This window comes from Rutilus rutilus (assembly GCF_951802725.1).
Source record: "Rutilus rutilus genome assembly, chromosome: 11".
NCBI classification, from domain to species: domain Eukaryota; kingdom Metazoa; phylum Chordata; class Actinopteri; order Cypriniformes; family Leuciscidae; genus Rutilus; species Rutilus rutilus.
Window position 1 is genome coordinate 39,108,779 of NC_140216.1, and position 26,073 is coordinate 39,134,851.

A 26,073-nucleotide genomic window follows, 5' to 3' on the forward strand; every position below is an offset into this window, starting at 1 on the left:
ACACTTTTTTTAGTCTCAAATATTATTATTTTTTGCTATTGGTATGAAAACTTTTCTCTCAAAAATATTCTTTTTTCTCTCATGAAATGCTTTTTTTGCTATCAGTGTGATAACTTTTTCTCTCAATTTTTTTTTCTCTCAGATCATTTATTTTCTCGCATGTAATAAAGACACAATTTTATCTCCATAGTAGAGCACCTTTAATCAGAATTGTTTTGATAGCTACCTACCTACCTATGTGCTTTAAACAATTATAATGATCAAGTGTTTACTCAACAACACCAAAGACTATAGAAACTTTGACAACACATTCATGTCCTTTCTTCTTTTCTTTTCATTTCTTTTCTTGTTTCGTTCTTTCCCATTTGTGTCCTATATGGGAATGCTGAACTGTGCAATAATTATTGAACTTGCTTAATTTGCACTTTTGTTGGAAATGTTCAAGATTTCTAAAGATGTGGGTTTGCACCAAAGTAATTTTTCTTGAAATATCATTTTAATAAACGAAAAACACGTATGTCCCGCAAGCGGAAGTGCTGTCGCGGAGAGGGAGGGGCTTGTGACTGCCATCACGTCACTTCCGCGCCAGAGCGAGAAACAGGAGTGTACGCGCAGTGAGTGCGAGCGCGAGAGGATGGAGGCCGCAGAGCAGCAGCGGAGCTCGAGTGACGGCGCGACCGCCAGAGGAGCGGGTGTCCCGGGCAGCGGAGGCGGAGCAGGGCCCGGAGGAAGCGCGGAAGGCGAGCGGGACAGAGATCGAGCCACTTTCGAGTGTAACATCTGCCTGGACACCGCCCGAGACGCGGTCATCAGCCTCTGCGGACACCTGTTCTGGTACAGCTGATCGATAATCGATCACCATCAATATCATAACAGTAGGAGTCTAAACAACACACACTGCATGACAGTGAGAAAATGATTGACAGCGAGACCCTTTACCATAGCAACCAAACCTACTTGTACTGATAATACCTGTTATTGTTGTTAACTCACGTAAAACTGCAGCGACACAAACACAACATGTCAAACAGTGAGTGATTGACAGTCTGACATGTTGACAGGGAAGAATATGTTCTCATCTGCTCTTCAGTTAATGTTATCATGTAGAAACTGGCATAGACTTATACATCAGATACACTGAATTTTATTTAAAGTACATTACAACATCACTTAAATATCATGGTATACGAGTACAGTACCACAGTATTACTGAACCATGGTAACACCACAGTAAGGACATAGTTACTGCAGTTGTTGTTGCTATAGTAAAATTGTGGTAAACATGATATTCAGAATGAGCACCTGCATTATTATGCTATGATTTTGCCGTAGTAAAATCCCAGTATTTCTTGCTCTTCTGTGGTGTTTTGGTGCAGTTGCTGGTGATTTATTTGTTTTGATTGACAGGGTTTTGTTTAAGAGTGGCTTTGCTGTGTGAAGCTCCTCATGACACACTCATATCTGAGAGTTTATAACACTGTAAAGCCTGACATATGACATATTAGTCAGACAAATGAATTAATGAATCAATTGATTGATTGGTTTTTAAATGGGACAGTTTAGATGACATCTAAAGAAAGTGTGTTTCATGTGTTTCATGCTTTTATGGCTCATATAGTGAGAATATGGAGAGAAAAAAACAGCTCAATTTTATTCAGAGCCCCAAACTGAGCGAAAATATGCAATTTTTGAAATGAAATGCTCAGTTTTATAATCAAAGCTCTATAGTTTTAAAACATATAATGCAATGCAATACGTTTGAGAGATAGACTAATAAACTTTCCTCAAAAACCTGATGATCATATTTGATATTCTTATAATAAATTATGTCGATTATCAAGTAAACCTGCTTCAGTCCAGTTGAAATATTACTAAAAATATGAAAGTTTTATTGCGTTTCCTTGATAAAATCAGCTCAGATTTGACACAGAGAGAAATTGTATGTTTGTACAATTATACTGAGAGACTTTTACTGGATAAAAGAGCCTGAACTATCAGTCAGAGACAGAAGGACTGAAGATTGAGTGCGACAGCAAAGATCTGATCGTTTACAGGCCTTAGATATTCGTGTATTAAATATGATTCAGTGAAACGTGTCAGTCATAAACGACAGATAGACATCAGAACAAACAAACACTGTCACTGTGTTCCTCACTCTATTGTGCAAAGGCTTGATGAGTTAATGTGATTAAAGCGTGTTGTGTTCTGCTGAACTCTTCATGTGTGACCGCGAGTGTGTGTTCTGTAGCCTCGTTCGGGCGAGATGTGTGTTTAGTGCCGTTAGCGTGAGATTATCAGGTTAATGAGAGATTAGACTCCACAGGAGGATTGAGGAGGAGTAAGAATAGCTGCACACGTAACGCTGACCCCTGACCCCTGTTTGTGGGATTACGACCCTTCGTTCTTTGTGTGTTGTGGATTTGCAGATGTTGTGGATCGTGTTTGTGATTGTGTGTGCATGACAAACGTCTCTTAGTCATTCAATATTTAGGCAACAAACAAACCCGCTGGTTCTGGAACTATTTTTTCCATTCATTTCTCCCATAGGGATTTTAAAATAGTCTTTGTTAAACCAAACCAAACCAGTCAGATACGAGGAGAATCACAACACTACAAACTTACAAAAAATATTACAAAATCTGACAAAAATACAAAGACTGTGAACTTGATGGCTTTACTGAGGGAAAGAACTACAATCCCATGAAGCATTGCGATGGAGGAATATAAAACTACTCATTTACAGATGTTGATTATATATGCATAAAAACAAGATATTTTAAGTTTATTGCAAAATATTCATATCTATTCAAATGTTCAAGTATTTTGAGAGTGTAAGGAGATCTCATTGGGAGTGGGCGGAGCTAAAGAGCTCTTTTGTCTCGACTCCTCTGATTGGTGGAATCTTCAGGGTCATCATGGGTAATGTAGTTTTTCACCAGGAATTCCGCTGTTAAACTCAATTGTTTTAAATAAAGCGGGCTGACGGCTTCAGCAGAAGCAAACCGCATCGATTGACAACACAGTAGCTCACAGTGTCTTTAAAGGTTTATAAGTTATCTTTCAAAATCAGTTTCGCTATGGAGGACATGAATGGAGTTTTTACTTCCGGACCCGGACTCTTGCGCTCTAGTGAGCGAGTCATGGCACATTTCACCTCAATGAGGAATACATAAAATGCTGTTAAAATTATTTAAATTAACTTCTATTTTGATATTGTTTTCATGCCAATTGAAAACCCTAAATTTATCCCCTAAAATCTCATGACTATAATTCTCTTTTATTTTTACTGTGATAATTTGCCAATTTGTTTGTTTGTTAATGTGCCCATGTTTAATTAATTGTAAACTAAATACATTTTCATAGAAAAATGATCACCGGGTGCATGAAATACTATTAGTTCTAAAAATGTATGTAATGGTTTTATTATGTATTTTTCAGGGTGATATATTTCCTAGACATGTTATCAACAGGTTTCATGAGACTCACCATATTTTATTTGCACAACTTACTGTAGCTTTTAATTTTCATGCCAAATTAATTCTAAGAAATAGGGAAATATGCAGACAGATGTGATTTAAGCAGATATTACAGATAATAATAGACTATTCGCAGATAATACAGACGATTTACTCCTGAACGAGTGTAATTTTCTGTAGCACAGATTACATGAACTATGAGATTTTACATTTATGCATTTGGCAGACGCTTTTATCTGAAGCGACATGATTGGTTAATGCATTCCCTGGGAATCGAACCCATGACCATGTGTTGCTAGCATCATGCTTTACTGTTCGAGCTACAGGAATACTATTGGCTATTAAAACAACATAAACATATCAACTCATTTTTGACTTCTCTCTCTCTCTCTCTGTCTCTCCTGGTTTGTCGTCTCGTGCAGTTGGCCTTGTCTTCATCAGGTGAGTGTGTGTGTGTGTGTGTGTTAGAGTAAATTGACACGCTGGCGTTCAGCGCATGAGTAGCATTTCACAGAACGCAAACGAACGCTTGTACAGTATAGCAGATAACTAATGTAATGGCTGACATTATACAGTATATTACAGCTGTTCACACTGAGTGGGATTACATGCTTACAAATAATTAGATTATAGAAGCTTATATTGTACAGTAGAAACTGTTTAACGCTTTTATAATCTGTCATAAGGAATAATGTACAGTCAGTCACTATCTTATTTTATATATCTATATTTTTGCTTAAAAGGGTCATATAATGGCATTTTTGTACAAGCTAATATGATTCTTTAGGGTCTAAAATAAAAGTTTGTAATATACTTTAATTAAAAATTCTCACAATCGATTAGACGCCATTCTGCTCATAGACAGTGCTCCAGCGTATCAACAATGACCGCGCGGACTATGATTGACAGCTCGCTCACGAGCGAGGGCGGGTCTGTGTTGAAACGCTGCTGTCAATCAACAATCGTGGGAGGGGCGTCTGACCGTGTGACGTCACAGAATCGAACGGCTTGATTTGAGACGGGGAAACATATAAGAAGATTAAAAAAAAACACTGGATGGATTTTTATCATTATATGATGGTTGTGTACAGGCACTGCCAACACACATTTCAGTACAATCAACCTGTAAAAGTGCATGTACCATTATATGACCCCTTTAATACTTTTATTCATCAAAGGCGCATTAAATTGATCAAAAGTTACAGTAAATCTATTTATAATGTTACATAAGATTCTATTTCAAACTAATGCTTTCTTGTGTCTTGATCATCAAATCATCATATTAGACTGATTTGTGAAGGATCATGTGACCCTGAAGACTGGAGTAATGATGCTGAAAATTCAGCTTTGATCACAGGAATAAATTACACTTTACTATATATTCACATAGAAAACAGCTGATTTACATTAGAATAATATTTCCGATTTTTATTGTATTTGTGATCAAATAAACGCAGCCCTGCTGAGCAGAAGAGACTCTCTCTGGTGTGTGTTTCAGTGGCTGGAGACGCGTCCCAGCAGGCAGCAGTGTCCCGTGTGTAAAGCAGGGATCAGTCGAGATAAAGTCATTCCTCTGTACGGCCGCGGCAGCACCAGCCAAGAAGACCCCAGGTACACTCACTAGTGCACTAACTAGTGCACACACTCCCACTGCACACTGACTTACTCTGTTACACAGGCATCATCAGGGATTAGCATCTCAAACTGTAGTTTGCTACAATGTCACATGACCTTATTAAGACACATGGTTAATCAGTGAGTGCAGTAGTTGTCATCTCAGAAATAAAAATATTAATTTTGCATTTTTAATCCAGTTTTGTGTGAAGTGATCAAATAATGAGTCAAGTAGTCACTGGATATGGAAGGTCAAGTCGAGAGCATTGCATTGTGGGTCTCTAACAGCGTGTTATTCTGGCAAACGTACGTACAGGAGGAGCTCATCCAGTTATTCCATGAACGCAGAAAGTTCACACACTGCAGAAATAGCATGACATTCAGAACATAAACTGATTGTGTGCTTTGATTCACATGAAGGATTGAGAAATTAATGAATAATGTTTAATGTTAATAAATAACCATCAAACCCAGGTTTGCCTGTAGCGCTGCACCGGGAGTTATTATAGTTAACTACAACTATTAAAACATTTGTGTAATCATTTAAATAAATCTGACATGAAATGGAGAAGCGGAGTCAGTTGAGACTGTAGGTAATATTAACAGTATTTTATTCATATTTTTTTGTAAGTGTTTGTTTAATACCCCGTTCCTGCTATAAAGGGGTTTGTTATACTGTTTATTTCTATGTTCTACTTTTATTCTAATGTGTATTTGCTTGCATGTGTTTATAATTAGAATAACGGCTGTCAGCAGGAAGAAATGATTTATTTATTTATTTATTTGCATTGTGTTTGAGAGAGAGTGTGTGTTTGTTGTGATTGTATCTTCAGGCTGATGGTTTCACTCATTTGAATATTGTGTGTGTGTGTGTGTGTGTGTGTGTTACAGATTGAAAACGCCACCACGACCCCAGGGTCAAAGGACAGAGCCCGAGAGCAGAGGGGTGAGCGTCCTGACATCATTATGGTGTGGTTATGAATGTATTAATAATGTGATCATGTGATCTCTCTCTCTCAACAGTTTCAGGGTTTTGGCGACACAGGGTTTCACATGTCGTTTGGAATCGGTGCTTTTCCGTTCGGTTTCTTCACCACAGTCTTTAACGCCAACGACCCGTTTCACAGACCAGGCCAGTGTTGCTGTTTCTCATGAGACGCTCCCGGTTAAAGGGGTCACGACATGACACTGACGTACAAGAGTTGTTGTAACATTAAAACATCCTGCCAGTTTCAGAGCTGAACACATCCTCCTCATTATAATAAATCATTTAATCAGGCTCCAAAAACTGCTCGTTTGGATATTGGGTAACACAGCGGGATGTGTGAAGTAACACAGGGACACACATTTGCATATGAGCCTCCAGTCTCTCAGTTACACATCATCACACCATAGGCTCCGCCCACTAAGTGAACCTCAAGGAGCATATTACAATATTAGTAAAAATCACCCATGTCATGACCCCTTTAAGGTTTTAACATTAGAGTTGATGTCAGGATTCATGTATGCTCTCAGTCAAAGGTGTGTGTGTGTGTGGTTTCTAAAGCTTGCCTTTATCTGTGTGTGTGTGTTCAGATCCTCATTATGATCATCAAGGCAACGGCAATCCCAACAACGGCAACAACTGGCAGGACTCGCTCTTCCTCTTCCTGGCCATCTTCTTCTTCTTCTGGATGCTGAGTGTGTGAGTGTGTGAGTGCTTCAGATGATGGACAAGGACACTGTCTCGTGTGCGCTTTCAGAAGATGAACTCACTACCTGTCTGTCTGTGTCTCATATCCATATATACACACACACTCACTCTCACTCACTCACACACTCTCTTACAGACTCTCTCACTCACGCATTCACTCTACTCACTTACACACACACACTCTCTCACTCACTCAAACACTCTCACACACTCTTTCTCACACTCTCTCTCACATTTACTCACACTCACTCACACTCACTCAAACACTCTTTCTCACACTCTCTCTCTCACTCACTCACACACACTCTCTCACTCACTCACACACACACACTCACACACTCTCTCATTCACTCTCACTCACACACTCGCATACTTACACTCACACAGACACACACACACACACTCACTCACTCACTCACACACTCTCTCACTCACTCTCACTCACACACTCGCATACTTACACTCACTCACTCACACTCTCTCACACACTTCTCTCAGTCACACACTCAGTTTCACTCACACACTCACATACATACACACTCACTCACACACACACATTCTTACTCGCACACACACACAGGCACACTGGCACACACACACACACACTGGCACACTGGCACACACACACACATCAGTGTTGAGCGACAGTATTAATGGCCGCCGTCAGTAGATGAAACACTACATCAGTTGCTGAATCTCACGTAAACTCCTCATGTTTCACCTCAGAACACAGAGAGAACTTACACTGAGCATAAAGAAGCGCATCTCAATAACCCGGCAATCTGACACTATTTTCATGATGATTAAACACGTTCATCCCCAAATTCTCATTACTTTAAAGTGTTGTTTTTACTGTAGTGATATATAAAGACAATTCCGTCATGGTACTAAGAAGAGTCTTAACTTATCGTTGAGTGATTGATCGTCATGAAAATGCGTACGGTTATTCTCATGATGTATTTTCTTTCTTGTGATTTTTGGGGTGAAAGATTACCCAGACTCGTTCACCACGTTCACCACTTTTTGTAGCTTTTCATTTTCATGCCAAAGAAGTTCTGTCAGGAGAGAAGGATGAAGGCAGACGTGTGATTTACGGATGGGTTTATCGGGATGCTCCGTTGCACTGTGTGTTTGAACCGCACGTATTACAGGACTGAGAGTTTCACAATTTAGGAGTTAAATATTTTAAATTCTCCTTAAAATCGTAAAACAATATATTTTGGAGTGAAATATGACCTGCACATGCTTCTGTGAGATTCACCCATTGTGTTCAGTGTTCAGGTTAGGGAAGATTTAGCTTTAGCCTCTAAGACGCACACTAGTCATAAGCTAATCTAGACTCTGACGCGAGTTCCGGTTGAGATGCGGTTCAGACCCGGATGGAGCTTCAGGTCCGTTCAGGAAGTGTTTCCACAACAGGCGTGTGTTTGTTGTGTAAAGCAGACGTGACCGCTAACACACAGCGCACATCGTAACTGTTATTAATCACCTTATTATGAGTTAACACGCATTCGGTTATGATTGACAGGGTGAATGAGTGCTTTATGCATTGAGTAAATATATTATTGTCATAGATAAGAAACTTATGAAAATGAAAAGTGAATTTAATTTTCATCCTGCGAGTGTTGGGGAGTGTTAGCTGCTCTTGTGTGTGTGTGTATATATGGATATTGTACATGATGTTTTTAAACGTCTCTCTGTCATTGGCCGTGACGTTGATTGACAGCCGAGAGGTGATGGTTTGTAATCCAGTTTTGTCATTGTAACAAACATCCTGTGAAAAAGAACATTCGTGTTTGTTTCCTCTCGCTGCAGTGATTGGCCGGTTCGAACTTCTTGTCTAAAGACTGGCCACGCCCACTTTTATGACGCAGGTCGTGTTGATTGACGGCTGCTCGGCAGTAAAAGTGGGCGGGGTTTACGGTCGGAATCCGTTGATTCTTACTGGATGATTTTGGGTGACTTTAGTTAAAATTGCTCTTGTTTGTCTTTTCTTTTTTTTGCATATCACTGGTTAATTATGTTTGTAACGAGCCTTTTTTGCCATAAAAAGTCTTTTGGTAGCTAAATTGCATATAATTATTGTGCATATGGGCCAGAAACTAAAGTGGGTGTTGGGCACTTGATAAATAAACATTTAATACAACTGATGTGGTTACTTTTTATAGTAAAGTAGATTATATTTTATGTGTGTGTGTATATGGATATGTTATTTAAGTGCTTTATATAATATACATGAAACTGATGGCAAATATATTAAAGAAAATAAGCACCTGTTAATATATGCAACATTTTTATTAGATTTATGTATATATATATATATTTATCTTTAAATAAATATTCTGTTTATTTCCAGTTTACACTAAATCAAACACAACCAAATACAAATGATATAAAAACAGTGTGAAACGAGCATGAACTACTGTAACTATAAAAACATTCAAAACCAAGGCTTTCTCTCCTTCATGCTTGTGGAGTTTCTGATATTGGACGGTTTGTGTTTTATCTTCTATTACAAAGTTAAAAAAAACAATTTGGCTTTAAAAACAGTACAGTAGTTTTGGAAGAACAGTTTGTAAGTTATTAATCTGCATCTAAAACAGTCGATTAAACGTGCAATATAGTTTCACTGTGCATATCTCTCTACAATAAAAGGCTAATAATGAATGCTTTGGCTCTCAGACATGATTCAGACGCACTGAAAGATCCTCAGTTCGGTTTCTTGGACAAAGTGTGTCGAGGAAAAAAATAAAATCACACAAATTCACAGGCACTTTTTCAGTAAAATCAGTGAAACGAACTCGAGATGTTGAGTCTCGGTAACATGTCTAAAAAAAAAAAGAAAAAAAAGAAATGGGGAATAACGATGTTTAAAAGTGTCTGTACATGATTCGCTGGGATCTTGAAAGTGACGGTGCTTGAGACCTTCATCATCTTCATCATCTTCATCATCATCATCTTCATCAGCCCGTCTTGGGCTGTTTGTTCTTCTTGTTGAGGATCTTCATCAGGTTCTTGGACATGAAGTAGGGTTTCTCTGGACTGCCGTCGTTACGCTCCAGATCCTCCACTGAACACACACACACACACGACACATGTTATTATAGTGGAATGAGCTGTTGAATGAAGGGTGGTCATGTAAACGAGGCACTCACAGAAGCACAGGAACAGTGTGTCCACACCCATGTTGTAGACGCTGAAGAAGCCGTGAGCGATCAGATACGCACCGAACACCACCGTCTGTTAGCACACACACACACACACACGTCACTTCTCAAAACAATCCGTACAACTCATTTTTACAGCTGATTACAAAATCAAAGTACATTTCATCATTTTTATCACTTTTTATGTTGTAATTATGACAATAGGTCACTTAGTATGTGATAAGTTGATCTTTTTATGTCAATTTTGTCAATACGTGAATTTTAACTGGTCATAATTTTTACTTTTTGACTCAAAATGATGACAAGTCGAAATTATGACATACTAAGTCAAAATGACAATTTCGAATTATTAAAATTTTGACTTGTGTCGATTTCAGCTTAGTATGCACATTGAGGCTCATGTCAACTTTTGTGCCATAAAAAATGGTTTAAAAAAGTCATAATTATGACTTAGTATGTCATAATTTCAATTTATGTTGTATTGAGACAAAATTTGCATAAAAAGGTAAAATGATCACATACTAAGTCAAAATTATGTTAAATTTCAATTTAAGTTCAAATTTACATGTAAAATTTGACTTAAGTCATAATCTTTAATTAATATAATACATTTCAACTAGACAGTGTGCCAATGTATGACTTTTAAATAAAAAAATGGGTAAAAATATCAAAATTATGACTTGGCATTTGATAATTTTACCTTGTAATTTGGCATTGTGATTGAATTATTTTAAGTTCTTGTCACATCTTAATAACACAAGTCGAAATTATGACAAAAAAAATTCATGACAAAATGGGGAAAAAAAGAATTTCGACTTAGTATGTCAGTTTAGACTATAGGCTTTTTCTCATTATTAACTTTTTTATACACATTTTTTTATAAAAGTGCTTTTTTATTTACTGAAAGGACTTTCTAAGTAATATAATTTTTTATTTTAGAAACAACACATTTTGCATAAAAATTGAGGCTATTGTGCATGCAGATGGTTTACTTTTTTGTAAAACAAAAATTCTGTAATGCAAAGATTTTGCTTAAATCCACAACATTAAATGCATGACATCAAATAAACGTCCTTGTTGATTTCCCTGAGAGAGAGAACAGGACTCATCAAATAATGTCAAAGCAAAAAAAGCCTGTTTTAGGACCAATAAGCAAAATATAACGGTTGTCAGGTTTAGTGAGAAATTTACTCCACATTAAATACATGTAAGAAAAGACCAATCAGAATTCAGTATGCAAATTTGATCAAATTCTAATGTCAGTTAGAGATTGAATGCTGGTTGAATTTTTAAAGTGTAATGTTTATAGAGAGCGAATAAACAAGGTTTGGGTGCATGAAGCGATGCGGGCGGGACTGAGGTGTGTGTGTGTGTGTGTGTGTGTGTGTGTGTGTCTCACTATGATGGGCATCCAGTAGTAGTTGAGAGCTGCTGTCTGAAACGTGGTTCCTGTATTGGGAATCCTGCCGGCGAAGAAGAAGAAGGCCAGCACACCTGAGAAGAGACGAGAGGTCAGCTGATGCTCACGTGTGTGTGTGTGTGTGTGTGTGTGTGTGTGTGTGTCTCTCACTCACCCACTCCACCGACCACCAGCAGCTTCCCGAAGAACAGCAGCAGATCCGTGACTTTATCCAGCACCACCACCCTGAGGAGCATCTCTGTCACTGCACTGCTTTATACTTGCAGATTTACTTTTACTTACTACGTCATCATTTAGACTCAAAGTCAGAAATTACATAAAAACCTGAAGTTGACAGTCGTACTTTTGGTCGTAATTTTGACTTACGGCCATAAACAACATTCATAGTTTTTACTTGGTATGTCAATTTCTGCTTTTAATGTCAGCTTCAACTTATGTCATAATTATGACTGTCATAACACAACTTTTTTTCATAAATATGCCACTTTATGTCAGTTTTTACTTAGTATGTCATAAAATGTTGAAATTGATATAAAAAGTCTAAATTGTCATTTGACAAAAAAGTTGTAAAAATTGGCAGTCGAAATTATGACGTACTATAATCAAAAAGTGTAAAAGAATTTTTGTCAGTTTTTACTTAGTATGTCATAATTTTAACTGTCAATTTATTCAACTTTTTATCATAATTATAACTTAAGTCATTTTCAACTGTACATTTTTGACTTTTTGTCAATTTTACCACCATAATTATCTTTTTATTAATAATAAAAGTCATCATTTTGATTTTTCATCACGTAAATATGACTTAGTATGTCATAATTTCGACTTGTGTTGATTTGATTTGTCATAATTATTATTCCTTTGTGTTATAACTATACATTTTATGTCAGTTTTTACTTAGTATTTACCAAAGCATGATTTTTATTTCTATGCGGCAGAAATGGACTTTCATAAGTTGCGATAAAATTTCAGAGACAAGCAATTTGTCTGTTCACAACAGACAGTTATATTATATTATTGTATTACTGTATATGACAATATTACTGTTTTGATTAATTTTAATCTAATGTATTAATTTATTATTTATTTACTTACTAAAAAAATTCATCTTTCATGGTAATTTTTATTTGAATGAAATTGATTGATATATTTTGTAATTTGAATCTTATTTTTCTTCACTGATTGTGTATTATTCCCCAGCGCTCAGCGAAGCGTCTCACCGTATGATGTTCCTCATGAGCAGAGAGAAGGCGTTCTTCGCTGACACACAGAAGTTCTTCCCGTAGACGGCGATCTATAACACACACACTGACAGTTACTCGTTTCATCCGTTTGATGGATGTGTGTGTGTGTGTGTGTGTGTGTGTGTGTGTGTGTGTGTGTGTGTGTGTGTGTGTGTGTGTGTGTGTGTGTGTGTGTGTGTGTGTGTGTGTGTGTGTGTGTGTGTGTGTGTGTGTGTGTGTGTGTGTGTGTGTGTGTGTGTCTGTGTCTGTCTGTGTCTGTACGTACCATGATGTAAGCGTTCCTGTTGATGAACTTGATGAATTTCTCCAGACACCAGAAGCAGCATTTGAGACAACACATGAGGAACCGTGCGCACGGGTTCTGAGCCGCTACACACACACACACACACACACACACACACACACACACACACACACACACATAAATATTATCGTTTACAACAACAATGAACAACAAGTCAATCTAGACAAACACATTTTTACAGCTTACTGAAGCCATTTGTGTCAAGTGTAGAGCAGGGTTATTATTTTTAACTAAAACTAAAACTCTTGAAGGCATTTTTGTTCACTGAAATAAAGCTCAAATAATGTAAAATATGAATATTAGATGAAAAATTTGAGAAATGTTCCCTTGGCAGCTGAAATAAGTTTAAGTTGAGGCACTGAAATAACTAACTGGAAATAACTAAAAATGGAAACGGAAACTAAACATTAAATTAAATTAAAACTATAAACTTGAAATTAAATTAAACAAATATTAAATTAAAACTAAACTTTATTTTAAATTAAACAACATTAAATTACATTAAATAAAATAATAAAAGTATATAACAAAATTGCTAAAGATTACAAAAAAAACTGAAATTATAAAATAAATCAAATATTAATAAAAACTATAAAAATATAGATAATACTAAATAATACTAAAACTAAACTAAGCTAAAATTAAATTAAATTAGAAATAAATCTAAATACAAATAATTAAACAAATAAAAACATATAATAAAGGCATAACAAAATTACTAGATTAAATTTAAATCTGAAAATATAAAAATAAAAGTTTGATTTAAATTTAGATATTGAATATTTAAATGTAAATATTAATAAAAAAAAGTATAATATATAAATAACAATACTACAATTAAACTAAAAACTAAAATCTAAACCTAAATAATATATTGTTTTAAAATGATAAAAATAATAAAAGCATATTACAAAATTACTATAGATTAAATTATAATTAAAACAGAAAATATAAAAATAAAAAGGATGACTCAAGTGTTAATAAAAACTATAATAATTTATAGATAATACAGAATGAAGACTGGAGTCGAGTCAGAGTGAGATGAACATCAGACACTCAAAACACTCCAGCATCACAGACACACACCAGTCTGATGCCCTGGATCGGGAACATCTCAAACACTCCAACATCACAGACACACACCAGTCTGATGCCCTGGATCGGGAACATCTCTAACACTCCAACATCACAGACACACACCAGTCTGATGCCCTGGATCGGGAACATCTCAAACACTCCAACATCACAGACACACACCAGTCTGATGCCCTGGATCGGGAACATCTCAAACACTCCAACATCACAGACACACACCAGTCTGATGCCCTGGATCGGAAACATCTCTAACACTCCAACATCACAGACACACACCAGTCTGATGCTCTGGATCGGGAACATCTCAAACACTCCAACATCACAGACACACACCAGTCTGATGCCCTGGATCGGGAACATCTCAAACACTCCAACATCACAGACACACACCAGTCTGATGCCCTGGATCGGGAACATCTCAAACACTCCAACATCACAGACACACACCAGTCTGATGCCCTGGATCGGGAACATCTCTAACACTCCAACATCACAGACACACACCAGTCTGATGCCCTGGATCGGGAACATCTCAAACACTGCAACATCACAGACACACACCAGTCTGATGCCCTGGATCGGGAACATCTCAAAAACTCCAACATCACAGACACACACCAGTCTGATGCTCTGGATCGGGAACATCTCAAACACTCCAACATCACAGACACACACCAGTCTGATGCCCTGGATCGGGAACATCTCTAACACTCCAACATCACAGACACACACCAGTCTGATGCCCTGGATCGGGAACATCTCAAACACTCCAACATCACAGACACACACCAGTCTGATGCCCTGGATCGGGAACATCTCTAACACTCCAACATCACAGACACACACCAGTCTGATGCCCTGGATCGGGAACATCTCAAACACTCCAACATCACAGACACACACCAGTCTGATGCCCTGGATCGGGAACATCTCAAACACTCCAACATCACAGACACACACCAGTCTGATGCCCTGGATCGGGAACATCTCAAACACTCCAACATCACAGACACACACCAGTCTGATGCCCTGGATCGGGAACATCTCAAACACTCCAACATCACAGACACACACCAGTCTGATGCCCTGGATCGGGAACATCTCAAACACTCCAGCATCACAGACACACACCAGTCTGATGCCCTGGATCGGGAACATCTCTAACACTCCAACATCACAGACACACACCAGTCTGATGCCCTGGATCGGGAACATCTCTAACACTCCAACATCACAGACACACACCAGTCTGATGCCCTGGATCGGGAACATCTCTAACACTCCAACATCACAGACACACACCAGTCTGATGCCCTGGATCGGGAACATCTCAAACACTCCAACATCACAGACACACACCAGTCTGATGCCCTGGATCGGGAACATCTCAAACACTCCAACATCACAGACACACACCAGTCTGATGCCCTGGATCGGGAACATCTCAAACACTCCAACATCACAGACACACACCAGTCTGATGCTCTGGATCGGGAACATCTCAAACACTCCAACATCACAGAAACACACCAGTCTGATGCCCTGGATCGGGAACATCTCTAACACTCCAACATCACAGACACACACCAGTCTGATGCCCTGGATCGGGAACATCTCTAACACTCCAACATCACAGACACACACCAGTCTGATGCCCTGGATCGGGAACATCTCAAACACTCCAACATCACAGACACACACCAGTCTGATGCCCTGGATCGGGAACATCTCAAACACTCCAACATCACAGACACACACCAGTCTGATGCCCTGGATCGGGAACATCTCAAACACTCCAACATCACAGACACACACCAGTCTGATGCCCTGGATCGGGAACATCTCAAACACTCCAACATCACAGACACACACCAGTCTGATGCCCTGGATCGGGAACATCTCTAACACTCCAACATCACAGACACACACCAGTCTGATGCCCTGGATCGGGAACATCTCTAACACTCCAACATCACAGACACACACCAGTCTGATGCCCTGGATCGGGAACATCTCAAACACTCCAACATCACAGACACACACCAGTCTGATGCCCTGGATCGGGAACATCTCAAACACTCCAACATCACAGACACACACCAGTCTGATGCCCTGGATCGGGAACATCTCAAACACTCCAACATCACAGACACACACCAGTCTGATGCCCTGGATCGGGAACATCTCTAACACTCCAACATCACAGACACACACCAGTCTGATGCCCTGGATCGGGAACATCTCAAACACTCCAACATCACAGACACACACCAGTCTGATGCCCTGGATCGGGAACATCTCAAACACTCCAACATCACAGACACACACCAGTCTGATGCCCTGGATCGGGAACATCTCAAACACTCCAACATCACAGACACACACAGGTCTGATGCCCTGGATCGGGAACATCTCAAACACTCCAACATCACAGACACACACAGGTCTGATGCCCTGGATCGGGAACATCTCAAACACTCCAACATCACAGACACACACAGGTCTGATGCCCTGGATCGGGAACATCTCAAACACTCCAACATCACAGACACACACAGGTCTGATGCCCTGGATCGGGAACATCTCAAACACTCCAACATCACAGACACACACCAGTCTGATGCCCTGGATCGGGAACATCTCAAACACTCCAGCATCACAGACACACACCAGTCTGATGCCCTGGATCGGGAACATCTCAAACACTCCAACATCACAGACACACACCAGTCTGATGCCCTGGATCGGGAACATCTCAAACACTCCAACATCACAGACACACACCAGTCTGATGCCCTGGATCGGGAACATCTCAAACACTCCAACATCACAGACACACACCAGTCTGATGCCCTGGATCGGGAACATCTCAAACACTCCAACATCACAGACACACACCAGTCTGATGCCCTGGATCGGGAACATCTCAAACACTCCAACATCACAGACACACACCAGTCTGATGCCCTGGATCGGGAACATCTCAAACACTCCAACATCACAGACACACACCAGTCTGATGCTCTGGATCGGGAACATCTCAAACACTCCAGCATCACAGACACACACCAGTCTGATGCCCTGGATCGGGAACATCTCAAACACTCCAACATCACAGACACACACCAGTCTGATGCCCTGGATCGGGAACATCTCAAACACTCCAACATCACAGACACACACCAGTCTGATGCCCTGGAACGGGAACATCTCAAACACTCCAACATCACAGACACACACCAGTCTGATGCTCTGGATCGGGAACATCTCAAACACTCCAACATCACAGACACACACCAGTCTGATGCCCTGGATCGGGAACATCTCAAACACTCCAACATCACAGACACACACCAGTCTGATGCTCTGGATCGGGAACATCTCAAACACTCCAACATCACAGACACACACCAGTCTGATGCCCTGGATCGGGAACATCTCAAACACTCCAACATCACAGACACACACCAGTCTGATGCCCTGGATCGGGAACATCTCTAACACTCCAACATCACAGACACACACCAGTCTGATGCCCTGGATCGGGAACATCTCAAACACTCCAACATCACAGACACACACCAGTCTGATGCCCTGGATCGGGAACATCTCAAACACTCCAACATCACAGACACACACCAGTCTGATGCCCTGGATCGGGAACATCTCAAACACTCCAACATCACAGACACACACCAGTCTGATGCCCTGGATCGGGAACATCTCTAACACTCCAACATCACAGACACACACCAGTCTGATGCCCTGGATCGGGAACATCTCAAACACTCCAACATCACAGACACACACCAGTCTGATGCCCTGGATCGGGAACATCTCAAACACTCCAACATCACAGACACACACCAGTCTGATGCCCTGGATCGGGAACATCTCAAACACTCCAACATCACAGACACACACCAGTCTGATGCCCTGGATCGGGAACATCTCAAACACTCCAACATCACATACACACACCAGTCTGATGCTCTGGATCGGGAACATCTCAAACACTCCAACATCACAGACACACACCAGTCTGATGCCCTGGATCGGGAACATCTCAAACACTCCAACATCACAGACACACACCAGTCTGATGCCCTGGATCGGGAACATCTCAAACACTCCAACATCACAGACACACACCAGTCTGATGCCCTGGATCGGGAACATCTCAAACACACACCAGTCTGATGCCCTGGATCGGGAACATCTCAAACACTCCAACATCACAGACACACACCAGTCTGATGCCCTGGATCGGGAACATCTCAAACACACACCAGTCTGATGCCCTGGATCGGGAACATCTCAAACACTCCAAAATCACAGACACACACCAGTCTGATGCCCTGGATCGGGAACATCTCAAACACACACCAGTCTGATGCCCTGGATCGGGAACATCTCAAACACACACCAGTCTGATGCCCTGGATCAGGAACATCTCAAACACTCCAGCATCACAGACACACACCAGTCTGATGCCCTGGATCGGGAACATCTCAAACACTCCAACATCACAGACACACACCAGTCTGATGCCCTGGATCGGGAACATCTCAAACAGTGCAAAACTGATGCTCTTTATTAAATATCCTTCAGTGTTTTCTCTTCTTTGGATGAATGAAAGGGTTTGCGGTGTCTGACCTTTGAACTTGTGGTCCAGATACTCCAGGATGATGCGGACGAGCTGAACCAGTGTGAGGATCAGAGCGCCGAACGCCAGAGAGCCCACGTGATACCTGAGCAAAATTAATAATCAATAAATCCATAAGACGCCAGAGAGCCCACGTGATACCTGAGCAAAATTAATAAATCAATAAGACACGATATTCATACAGTAAAGTAAAGGCTTTTATACATTACACCAATACAGCAGATCTAGTCTTTTTCCCTTATTAATATTCACATATTCCAGACAAACATTAAACATAATGGCAGCTGTAAGTCAGAGCGCCATCTAGTGTCTCAAACCACAGTGTGTTTATTAATCCATATTTCTGCTCTTTCTCTAAACCATTTATTACTGCACTTTATTTAAAAAATATATATTTTCTTCTGTCCTGACGTCATCAAGACTCGTTTTATTGAAGTTTAATTATAAACAATAAATACCAATTATATTAAATACCATATTTATTATTGTTGTTTCAATTATTATTGTTATTATTATCTGCTGGTTAAATCTTGATGGATAAATATAAACACATATTTTATGACTCTTAAGTCGTATTGAATTTTTAATCGATATAATACATTCAATTATATGAAATGGCATATTTATTATTATTATTAATACTACTAAAAATAATAATATCTAATAAATATGATACAATATTTTAAGATGCTTAAGTCACTGTCTTGAAATTTATTAGATATAATACATTAAATTATATTAAATGGCATATTTATTATTATTATTAATAATAATAATACCAAATAAATATGAAATATTTGAAGACGCTTTAGCCACTGTATTGAATTTTATGAGAAATAATACATAAAATTATATTAAACTGCATTAATAATAAATAATAATAATAATACCTCAGATTAAATCCTGATGGATAAATATGAAAAAACTATTTTAAGTCACTGTATTGAATTATTAGTATGAATAAAAGGCTGAATTAAGATGACGCTTGAGAGGGTGATGATTAAGATGATGTAGTGTGTGTGTGTGTGCTCTCACCGCAGGGCTCTCATGAAGGACTGGCTCAGTGGGAATGTTGGGATGTCCGCTGGTTTCCTGAAGGCCCAGTAGTAGGAGGCGAAGGCCCCGGCCAGCGTACAGTGGCCCAGCGCGATCACGAAGTTCACACACCACAGGAACGCCACCACGTTATAGATCTGCAGGTTGAAGAGGTTCTTCTGGAACAAACCCTCGGTGTTGTAGTTGATGAACGCACAGCGAGCCGACGCGCAGCCCGGATACTGACTGATGTTGAACGTCTGTGGAGGAAAACAACACACACACACACACACACACACACACACACACACACACACACACACACACACACACACACACACACACACATCACTTACTGAACACTCCTGAGCTTTCTCCTGACCAAACACTCACACGAGTGAGAGTGTGTGTGTGTGTGTGTGTGTGTGTGTGTGTGTGTGTGTGTGTGTGTGTGTGTGTGTGTGTGTGTGTGTGTGTTGTTGATTCCAGTGATCTCACATGTGTCACAATCTGTGTGTCTGTGTGTGTATGTGTGTGTGTGTTTGAGTGTTGTTGACTCCAGTGATCTCACATGTGTCTCTGTTAGAGATTCAGAAGAGATCAGTGTATGTGTGTGTGTGTGAGTGTGTGTGAGTGTGTCTGTGTGTGTGAGTCTGTGTGTCTGTGTGAGTGTGAGTGTGAGTGTGAGTGTGAGTGTGAGTGTGTGTGTGTGTGTGTGTGTGTGTGTGTGTGTGTGTGTGTGTGTGTGTGTGTGTGTGTGTGTGTGTGTGTGTGTGTGTTGTTGATTCCAGTGATCTCACGTGTCACAATCTGTGTGTCTGTGTGTGTATGTGTGTGTGTGTTTGAGTGTTGTTGACTCCAGTGATCTCACATGTGTCTCTGTTAGAGATTCAGAAGAGATCAGTGTATGTGTGTGTGTGTGTGAGTGTGTCTGTGTGTGTGAGTCTGTGTGTCTGTGTGAGTGTGAGTGTGTCTGTGTCTGTGTGAGTGTGAGTGTGAGTGTGTCTGTGTGAGTGTGAGTGTGTCTGTGTCTGTGTGAGTGTGAGTGTGTCTGTGTGAGTGTGTCTGTGTCTGTGTGAGTGTGAGTGTGAGTGTGTCTGTGTCTGTGTCTGTGTGAGTGTGAGTGTGAGTGTGTCTGTGTGAGTGTGTGTGAGTGTGAGTGTGTGTGAGTCTGACCTCTGGGTCGCAGGTCTCGTTGGCCTGTATGCTGTTGCAGTTTTCCAGCGAGGCGTTCAGCGACACGACTCTGTAAATTGGAGCGCCTGACGTGGCCAGATATCTGAACACACACTCAGTCAAAGATTCACAACATCACACACTGAATACACAACACAACATTCATATACAGATGAGAAACACACACTGATCCACACACACACACACACACACACATACATACTCAAAGGATACAGCGCTGTGATTCCCCAGTATGACACACACACCAACAGCAGCACAAACGTGACGACGGGATAGAAAAGTGTAGACATCATGTGACCCAACGCCCTGAAAATACACACACACACAAGTTTACTCACTACTCAACTTAAACTCACACACACAGAAAACTCTAATTCATCAAATCAATTCAAACATGATCTTGATGATATTATTAATATCTGTGTGTCCTGGGATCAGCTTCAGCTCCTGCTCTGGACTCAGTGAGAGTATTTTACACAGGTGTGGCTGGAAGCTTGTGTACACACACACACACACACACACGATCACACGATGTGAGACGTGGTCATTAATAAAGTGTTTATGTACTTGCTGGTCTCCTGAATGAGAGCGATGGCGATGAGAATGCGAGTCCTGAGGAAGATCAGCGCCAGCAGAAGAACGGCCTCCACAATACACAGAATAATCACTGCAACACACAAACACACACACACATCATTTATCATAAATACATGTGAAAACTATTATGATTATTACCTGCTGGTTAAATCCTGATGGATAAATATGAATAATTTTTTTAAGACTCTTAAGTCATCATTGTATTGAATTTAATTTATTTGAATTTGTTATAAATTAATATAAATAATTCTGATAGATAAATATGAACAAATATTTAAAATATGAACAAATATATGAAACTGAAGAGCTATAGCTCAAGTATTTCAATTATTTTGAAATAAAATGTTAATTTAATAAAGATTTTTTAAGTTTGTCAGTCGAATAAAGCACATTACAATTAAAAGAGAAATTGAGCTGAGGGATTGACGTTCCAGTTTTTAAATTATATTTAGTTTAAATTCAATTTAATTTGAATTAAATGTAGTATAAATAAATAAATTAAATATCATGTGAAAGAAGCACATTAAAATTAAGAGAAATTCAGCTGAAGTTACAGTATTTAAATTATGTATAAATATATATATATATTTTTTTTTTCATTTAATGTAGTATAAATTAAATAAAGTTGTCATGCAAATGAAGCACATTAGAATTAAAATAGAAACTGAACAGGTATACATGATATACATGAATTATATTTAAAATCATTTTAATTTTTAATAAAAGTTTTTCATTCGAATGAGCACAATAAAATTAAAAGAGCATTTGAGCTGAGAGATGAAGGTCCAGGATTTAAATTCTATTTAGACAAAATTCAATTTAATTTTAATTTAATGAAGTATAAATTAAATGTAAAAAGCTGTCATGTGAAAGAACCAGATTAAAATGAAAAGAGAAATGGAACTGAGAGATGAATTTCCAGTATTTAAATTCTATTTCAATTAAATTCTATTTCATTTAAAATTAATGTAGTGTAAATTTAATTTAAAAAACAGTTATCATGTGAAAGAAGCACATTAAAATCAAATGAGAAATTAAACACATGAAGTTCCAATATTTCACGTACATTTATGAAAACATGAGTTTTGATTTCTCTTGTTTGAATAAAACCATGTGTATAAGTGTGAAAAAGTGTGTAAAAGTGTGTATAAATGTGTACAAGTGTGTATAAATATGTATAAGTGTATAAATGTGTATGTGTGTAAAAGTGTGTAAGTGTGCATAAGTGTGCATAAGTGTGTAAAAGTGTGCAAAAGTGTGTAAGTGTGTAAAAGTGTATATAAGTGTGTATAAGTGTAAAAGTGTGTAAAAGTGTGTAAAAGTGTGTAAAAGTGTGCACAAGTGTGTATAAATGTGTATAAGTGTGTATGTGTAAAAGTGTGTAAAAGTGTGTATAAATGTGTGTGTAAAAGTGTGTAAGTGTGTAAAAGCGTGTATAAGTGTGTAAAAGTGTGCAAAAGTGTGTAAAAGCGTGTATAAGTGTGTAAAAGCGTGTATAAGTGTGTAAAAGTGTATATAAATGTGTATGTGTGTAAAAGTGTGCAAAAGTGTGCAAAAGTGTGTAAAAGCATGTATAAGTGTGTAAAAGTGTGTAAAAGTGTGTAAGTCTGTAAAAGCGTGTAAAAGCATGTAAAAGTGTGTAAAAGTGTGCAAAAGTGTGTAAAGTGCGTATAAATGTGTATAAGTGTGTACAAATGTGTATGTGTGTAAAAGTGTGTAAAAGTGTGCAAAAGCGTGTAAAAGTGTGTAAAAGTGTATATAAATGTGTATGTGTGTAAAAGTGTGCAAAAGTGTGTAAAAGCATGTATAAGTGTGTAAAAGTGTGTAAAAGTGTGTAAGTCTGTAAAAGCGTGTAAAAGCATGTAAAAGTGTGCAAAAGTGTGTAAAGTGCGTATAAATGTGTATAAGTGTGTACAAATGTGTATGTGTGTAAAAGTGTGTAAAAGTGTGCAAAAGCGTGTAAAAGTGTGTAAAAGCATGTATAAGTGTGTAAAAGTGTGTAAAAGTGTGTAAAAGTGTGTAAGTCTGTAAAAGCGTGTAAAAGCATGTAAAAGTGTGTAAAAGTGTGCAAAGTGCGTATAAAAGTGTATAAGTGTGTACAAATGTGTATGTGTGTAAAAGTGTGTAAGTGTGCAAAAGCGTGTATAAGTGTGTAAAAGTGTATATAAATGTGTATGTGTGTAAAAGTGTGCAAAAGTGTGTAAAAGCATGTATAAGTGTGTACAAGTGTGTAAGTCTGTAAAAGCGTGTAAAAGCATGTAAAAGTGTGTAAAAGTGTGCAAAAGTGTGTAAAGTGCGTATAAATGTGTATAAGTGTGTACAAATGTGTATGTGTGTAAAAGTGTGTAAAAGTGTGCAAAAGCGTGTAAAAGTGTGTAAAAGCATGTAAAAGCATGTATAAGTGTGTAAAAGTGTGTAAAGTGTGCAAAAGTGTGTAAGTCTGTAAAAGCGTGTATAAGTGTGCAAAAGTGTGTAAAGTGCGTATAAATGTGTATAAGTGTGTACAAATGTGTATGTGTGTAAAAGTGTGCAAAAGTGTGCAAAAGTGTGCAAAAGCGTGTAAAAGTGTGTAAAAGCATGTAAAGCGTGTATAAGTGTGCAAAAGTGTGTGTAAATGTGTATAAGTTTGTAAAAGTGTGTATAAATGTGTATGTGTAAAAGTGTGCAAAAGTGTGTAAAAGCGTGTAAAAGTGTGCAAAAGTGTGTAAGTCTGTAAAAGCGTGTATAAGTGTGTAAAAGTGTGTAAAAGTGTGCAAAAGTGTGTAAAGTGTGTATACATGTGTATAAGTGTGTAAAAGTGTGTATAAATGTGTATGTGTAAAAGTGTGAAAAAGTGTGCAAAAGTGTGTAAAAGCGTGTAAAAGTATGTATAAGTGTGTAAAAGCATGTATTAGGGCAGATCACACCTAACGTGTTTTATGCAGTGAGAGGCGCCTGTTTTCAATTGGTTTCCTATGGCAGCGAGCGTTCTGCGCGCTGTTTATGCGCCTGCTGCGCCTCGCGTTTTACCGCCCGCTGCGCCTCGCGTTTTTGAAGTTGAAAAAAAAGCAACTCCGAGCGGAAAAAGCGCCCGACGTCATCGCGTTTTTTTCCACTGTCCAATCGAGTGAATGGAGAGGCGGGTCTTCCGTTTTAGTGATGAAAGCTACAGTTGCTTGAACGCCCGGAGAGTGCGATGATGGAGGATAAACTTGTGGTGCTCTCGCGGGTTACCAGGAGCTTAACGACTTCACGAACCGTAACTACCACAATGTTAACAGAAAGTAAATAAAGTTAATAAAAGGCTGATTTGACGTTTACTTGACTGACAGGTCAGCTGTTTCAGTGGTTGCCTAGCAACATAAAAAACGCAGCGCACTGCTCGTTCTGTGTGATGGTCACAACTGTACACCTCGCGTTTTCGAACCTGAAAAACGCGTTAGGTGTGATCGGCCCCTAAGTGTGTAAAAGTGTGTAAAAGTGTGCAAATTGTGTAAAAGTGTGTATAAATGTGTATGTGTGTAAAAGTGTGTAAAAGCGTGTAAAAGCGTGTATAAATGTGTATAAGTGTGTAAAAGTGTGTATAAATGTGTATGTGTGTAAAAGTGTGTAAAAGTGTGTGTAAGACTCACAGAAGGCCAGCCAGGTGTCCCGCACCTGCAGATACACCTTCACATTGGTGGTGAAGCCCACGTTATTGAAGGTGGTGCTGGAGTTGGCCAGAGACATGTACTCATTATAACAGTACCAGATACCTGACGGAGAATCACACAATCATTATCAGACACTTTATTAATATCAGTCATCAAAAACATCATCAGCCACTTTCACCAGCCCAGAGTGCTTATATCAGCACGTCTCCATCAGTTCCTGACTAACATTATTCATTAACCCTTCATTAATCTTCAATTAAATCATGTGCAACCTTGTCATGATTCAACATCACAGTCAGAATAAACGGGATGTTTCATAGCAGCATTTTGTGCCGTGAGATTTTATGACAGAAAATATGCATGATTACACATTGTTTCTCATATCTGGATATCGGGACAAAGGCTCAGATGAACATGTCAGATATGGGATTTATCACTGGATGATGTCATAGTGGTTTAGAACACAATGTAACGAGTTGAAAGAAGTGATTAGAGTTTAGAGTTTAGAAACACGCAGGGGATTTACCGAAGGCTCCGACCACCAGAACGCCGACGATGAGGATCCAGATCAGGATCGGTGCGGTGAAGCGTAACAGCAGGAGGAAGAGGACGCTGACCACCATCGCGATCACCAGACCCCTGACACACACACATTTCATTATTAATATTAATTTTGATTTTCTTTAATTTATATATATATATATATACTGTTATAAGGGTTACAGTCTAAAAAATAAAAACAGTTTTCTTGAAATAAAATAAATTTGAACTGAAATAAAAATGAAATATATTGTAATATACTTTGTTTAAATGTACTAAAATAACAAAAAAAATATAAAAATATAATTAATAATAATAATAATAATTAAATTATCTAATAAAAATATGCATCTACATGGAGTTGAAACTCAAAAGTCATATTTTGAAAATGAT

At 38.7% G+C, this 26,073-nt stretch overlaps 2 protein-coding genes across 2 annotated transcripts in view; one reads left to right on the forward strand and one right to left on the reverse strand.

Moving 5' to 3' along the window:
- Positions 1-573: 573 nt before the first annotated feature.
- Positions 574-8,929, forward strand: rnf5 (ring finger protein 5). The gene is made up of 6 exons (XM_084423673.1): positions 574-834; positions 3,899-3,917; positions 4,975-5,087; positions 5,982-6,036; positions 6,114-6,222; positions 6,666-8,929. The coding sequence occupies exons 1-6, from the start codon at positions 635-637 to the stop codon at positions 6,776-6,778; spliced, it is 609 nt and encodes a 202-aa protein (XP_084279799.1). The 5' UTR covers positions 574-634; the 3' UTR covers positions 6,779-8,929.
- A 135-nt stretch (positions 8,930-9,064) lies between these two features.
- Positions 9,065-26,073, reverse strand: part of slc44a4 (solute carrier family 44 member 4) — a 32,857-nt gene continuing 15,848 nt past the window's right edge. Inside the window, exons 10-22 of the mRNA XM_084423672.1 lie at positions 25,667-25,779; positions 25,120-25,242; positions 21,479-21,578; positions 21,125-21,217; positions 20,891-20,993; positions 19,715-19,974; positions 18,670-18,764; positions 12,880-12,983; positions 12,591-12,664; positions 11,525-11,595; positions 11,350-11,444; positions 9,939-10,023; positions 9,065-9,853 (exon numbers count right to left, since the gene is read on the reverse strand). Of these exons, the coding sequence (XP_084279798.1) occupies positions 9,747-9,853; positions 9,939-10,023; positions 11,350-11,444; positions 11,525-11,595; positions 12,591-12,664; positions 12,880-12,983; positions 18,670-18,764; positions 19,715-19,974; positions 20,891-20,993; positions 21,125-21,217; positions 21,479-21,578; positions 25,120-25,242; positions 25,667-25,779 (1,423 nt within the window). The 3' untranslated portion in view covers positions 9,065-9,746. The remainder of the gene's footprint in view (positions 9,854-9,938; positions 10,024-11,349; positions 11,445-11,524; positions 11,596-12,590; positions 12,665-12,879; positions 12,984-18,669; positions 18,765-19,714; positions 19,975-20,890; positions 20,994-21,124; positions 21,218-21,478; positions 21,579-25,119; positions 25,243-25,666; positions 25,780-26,073) is intronic.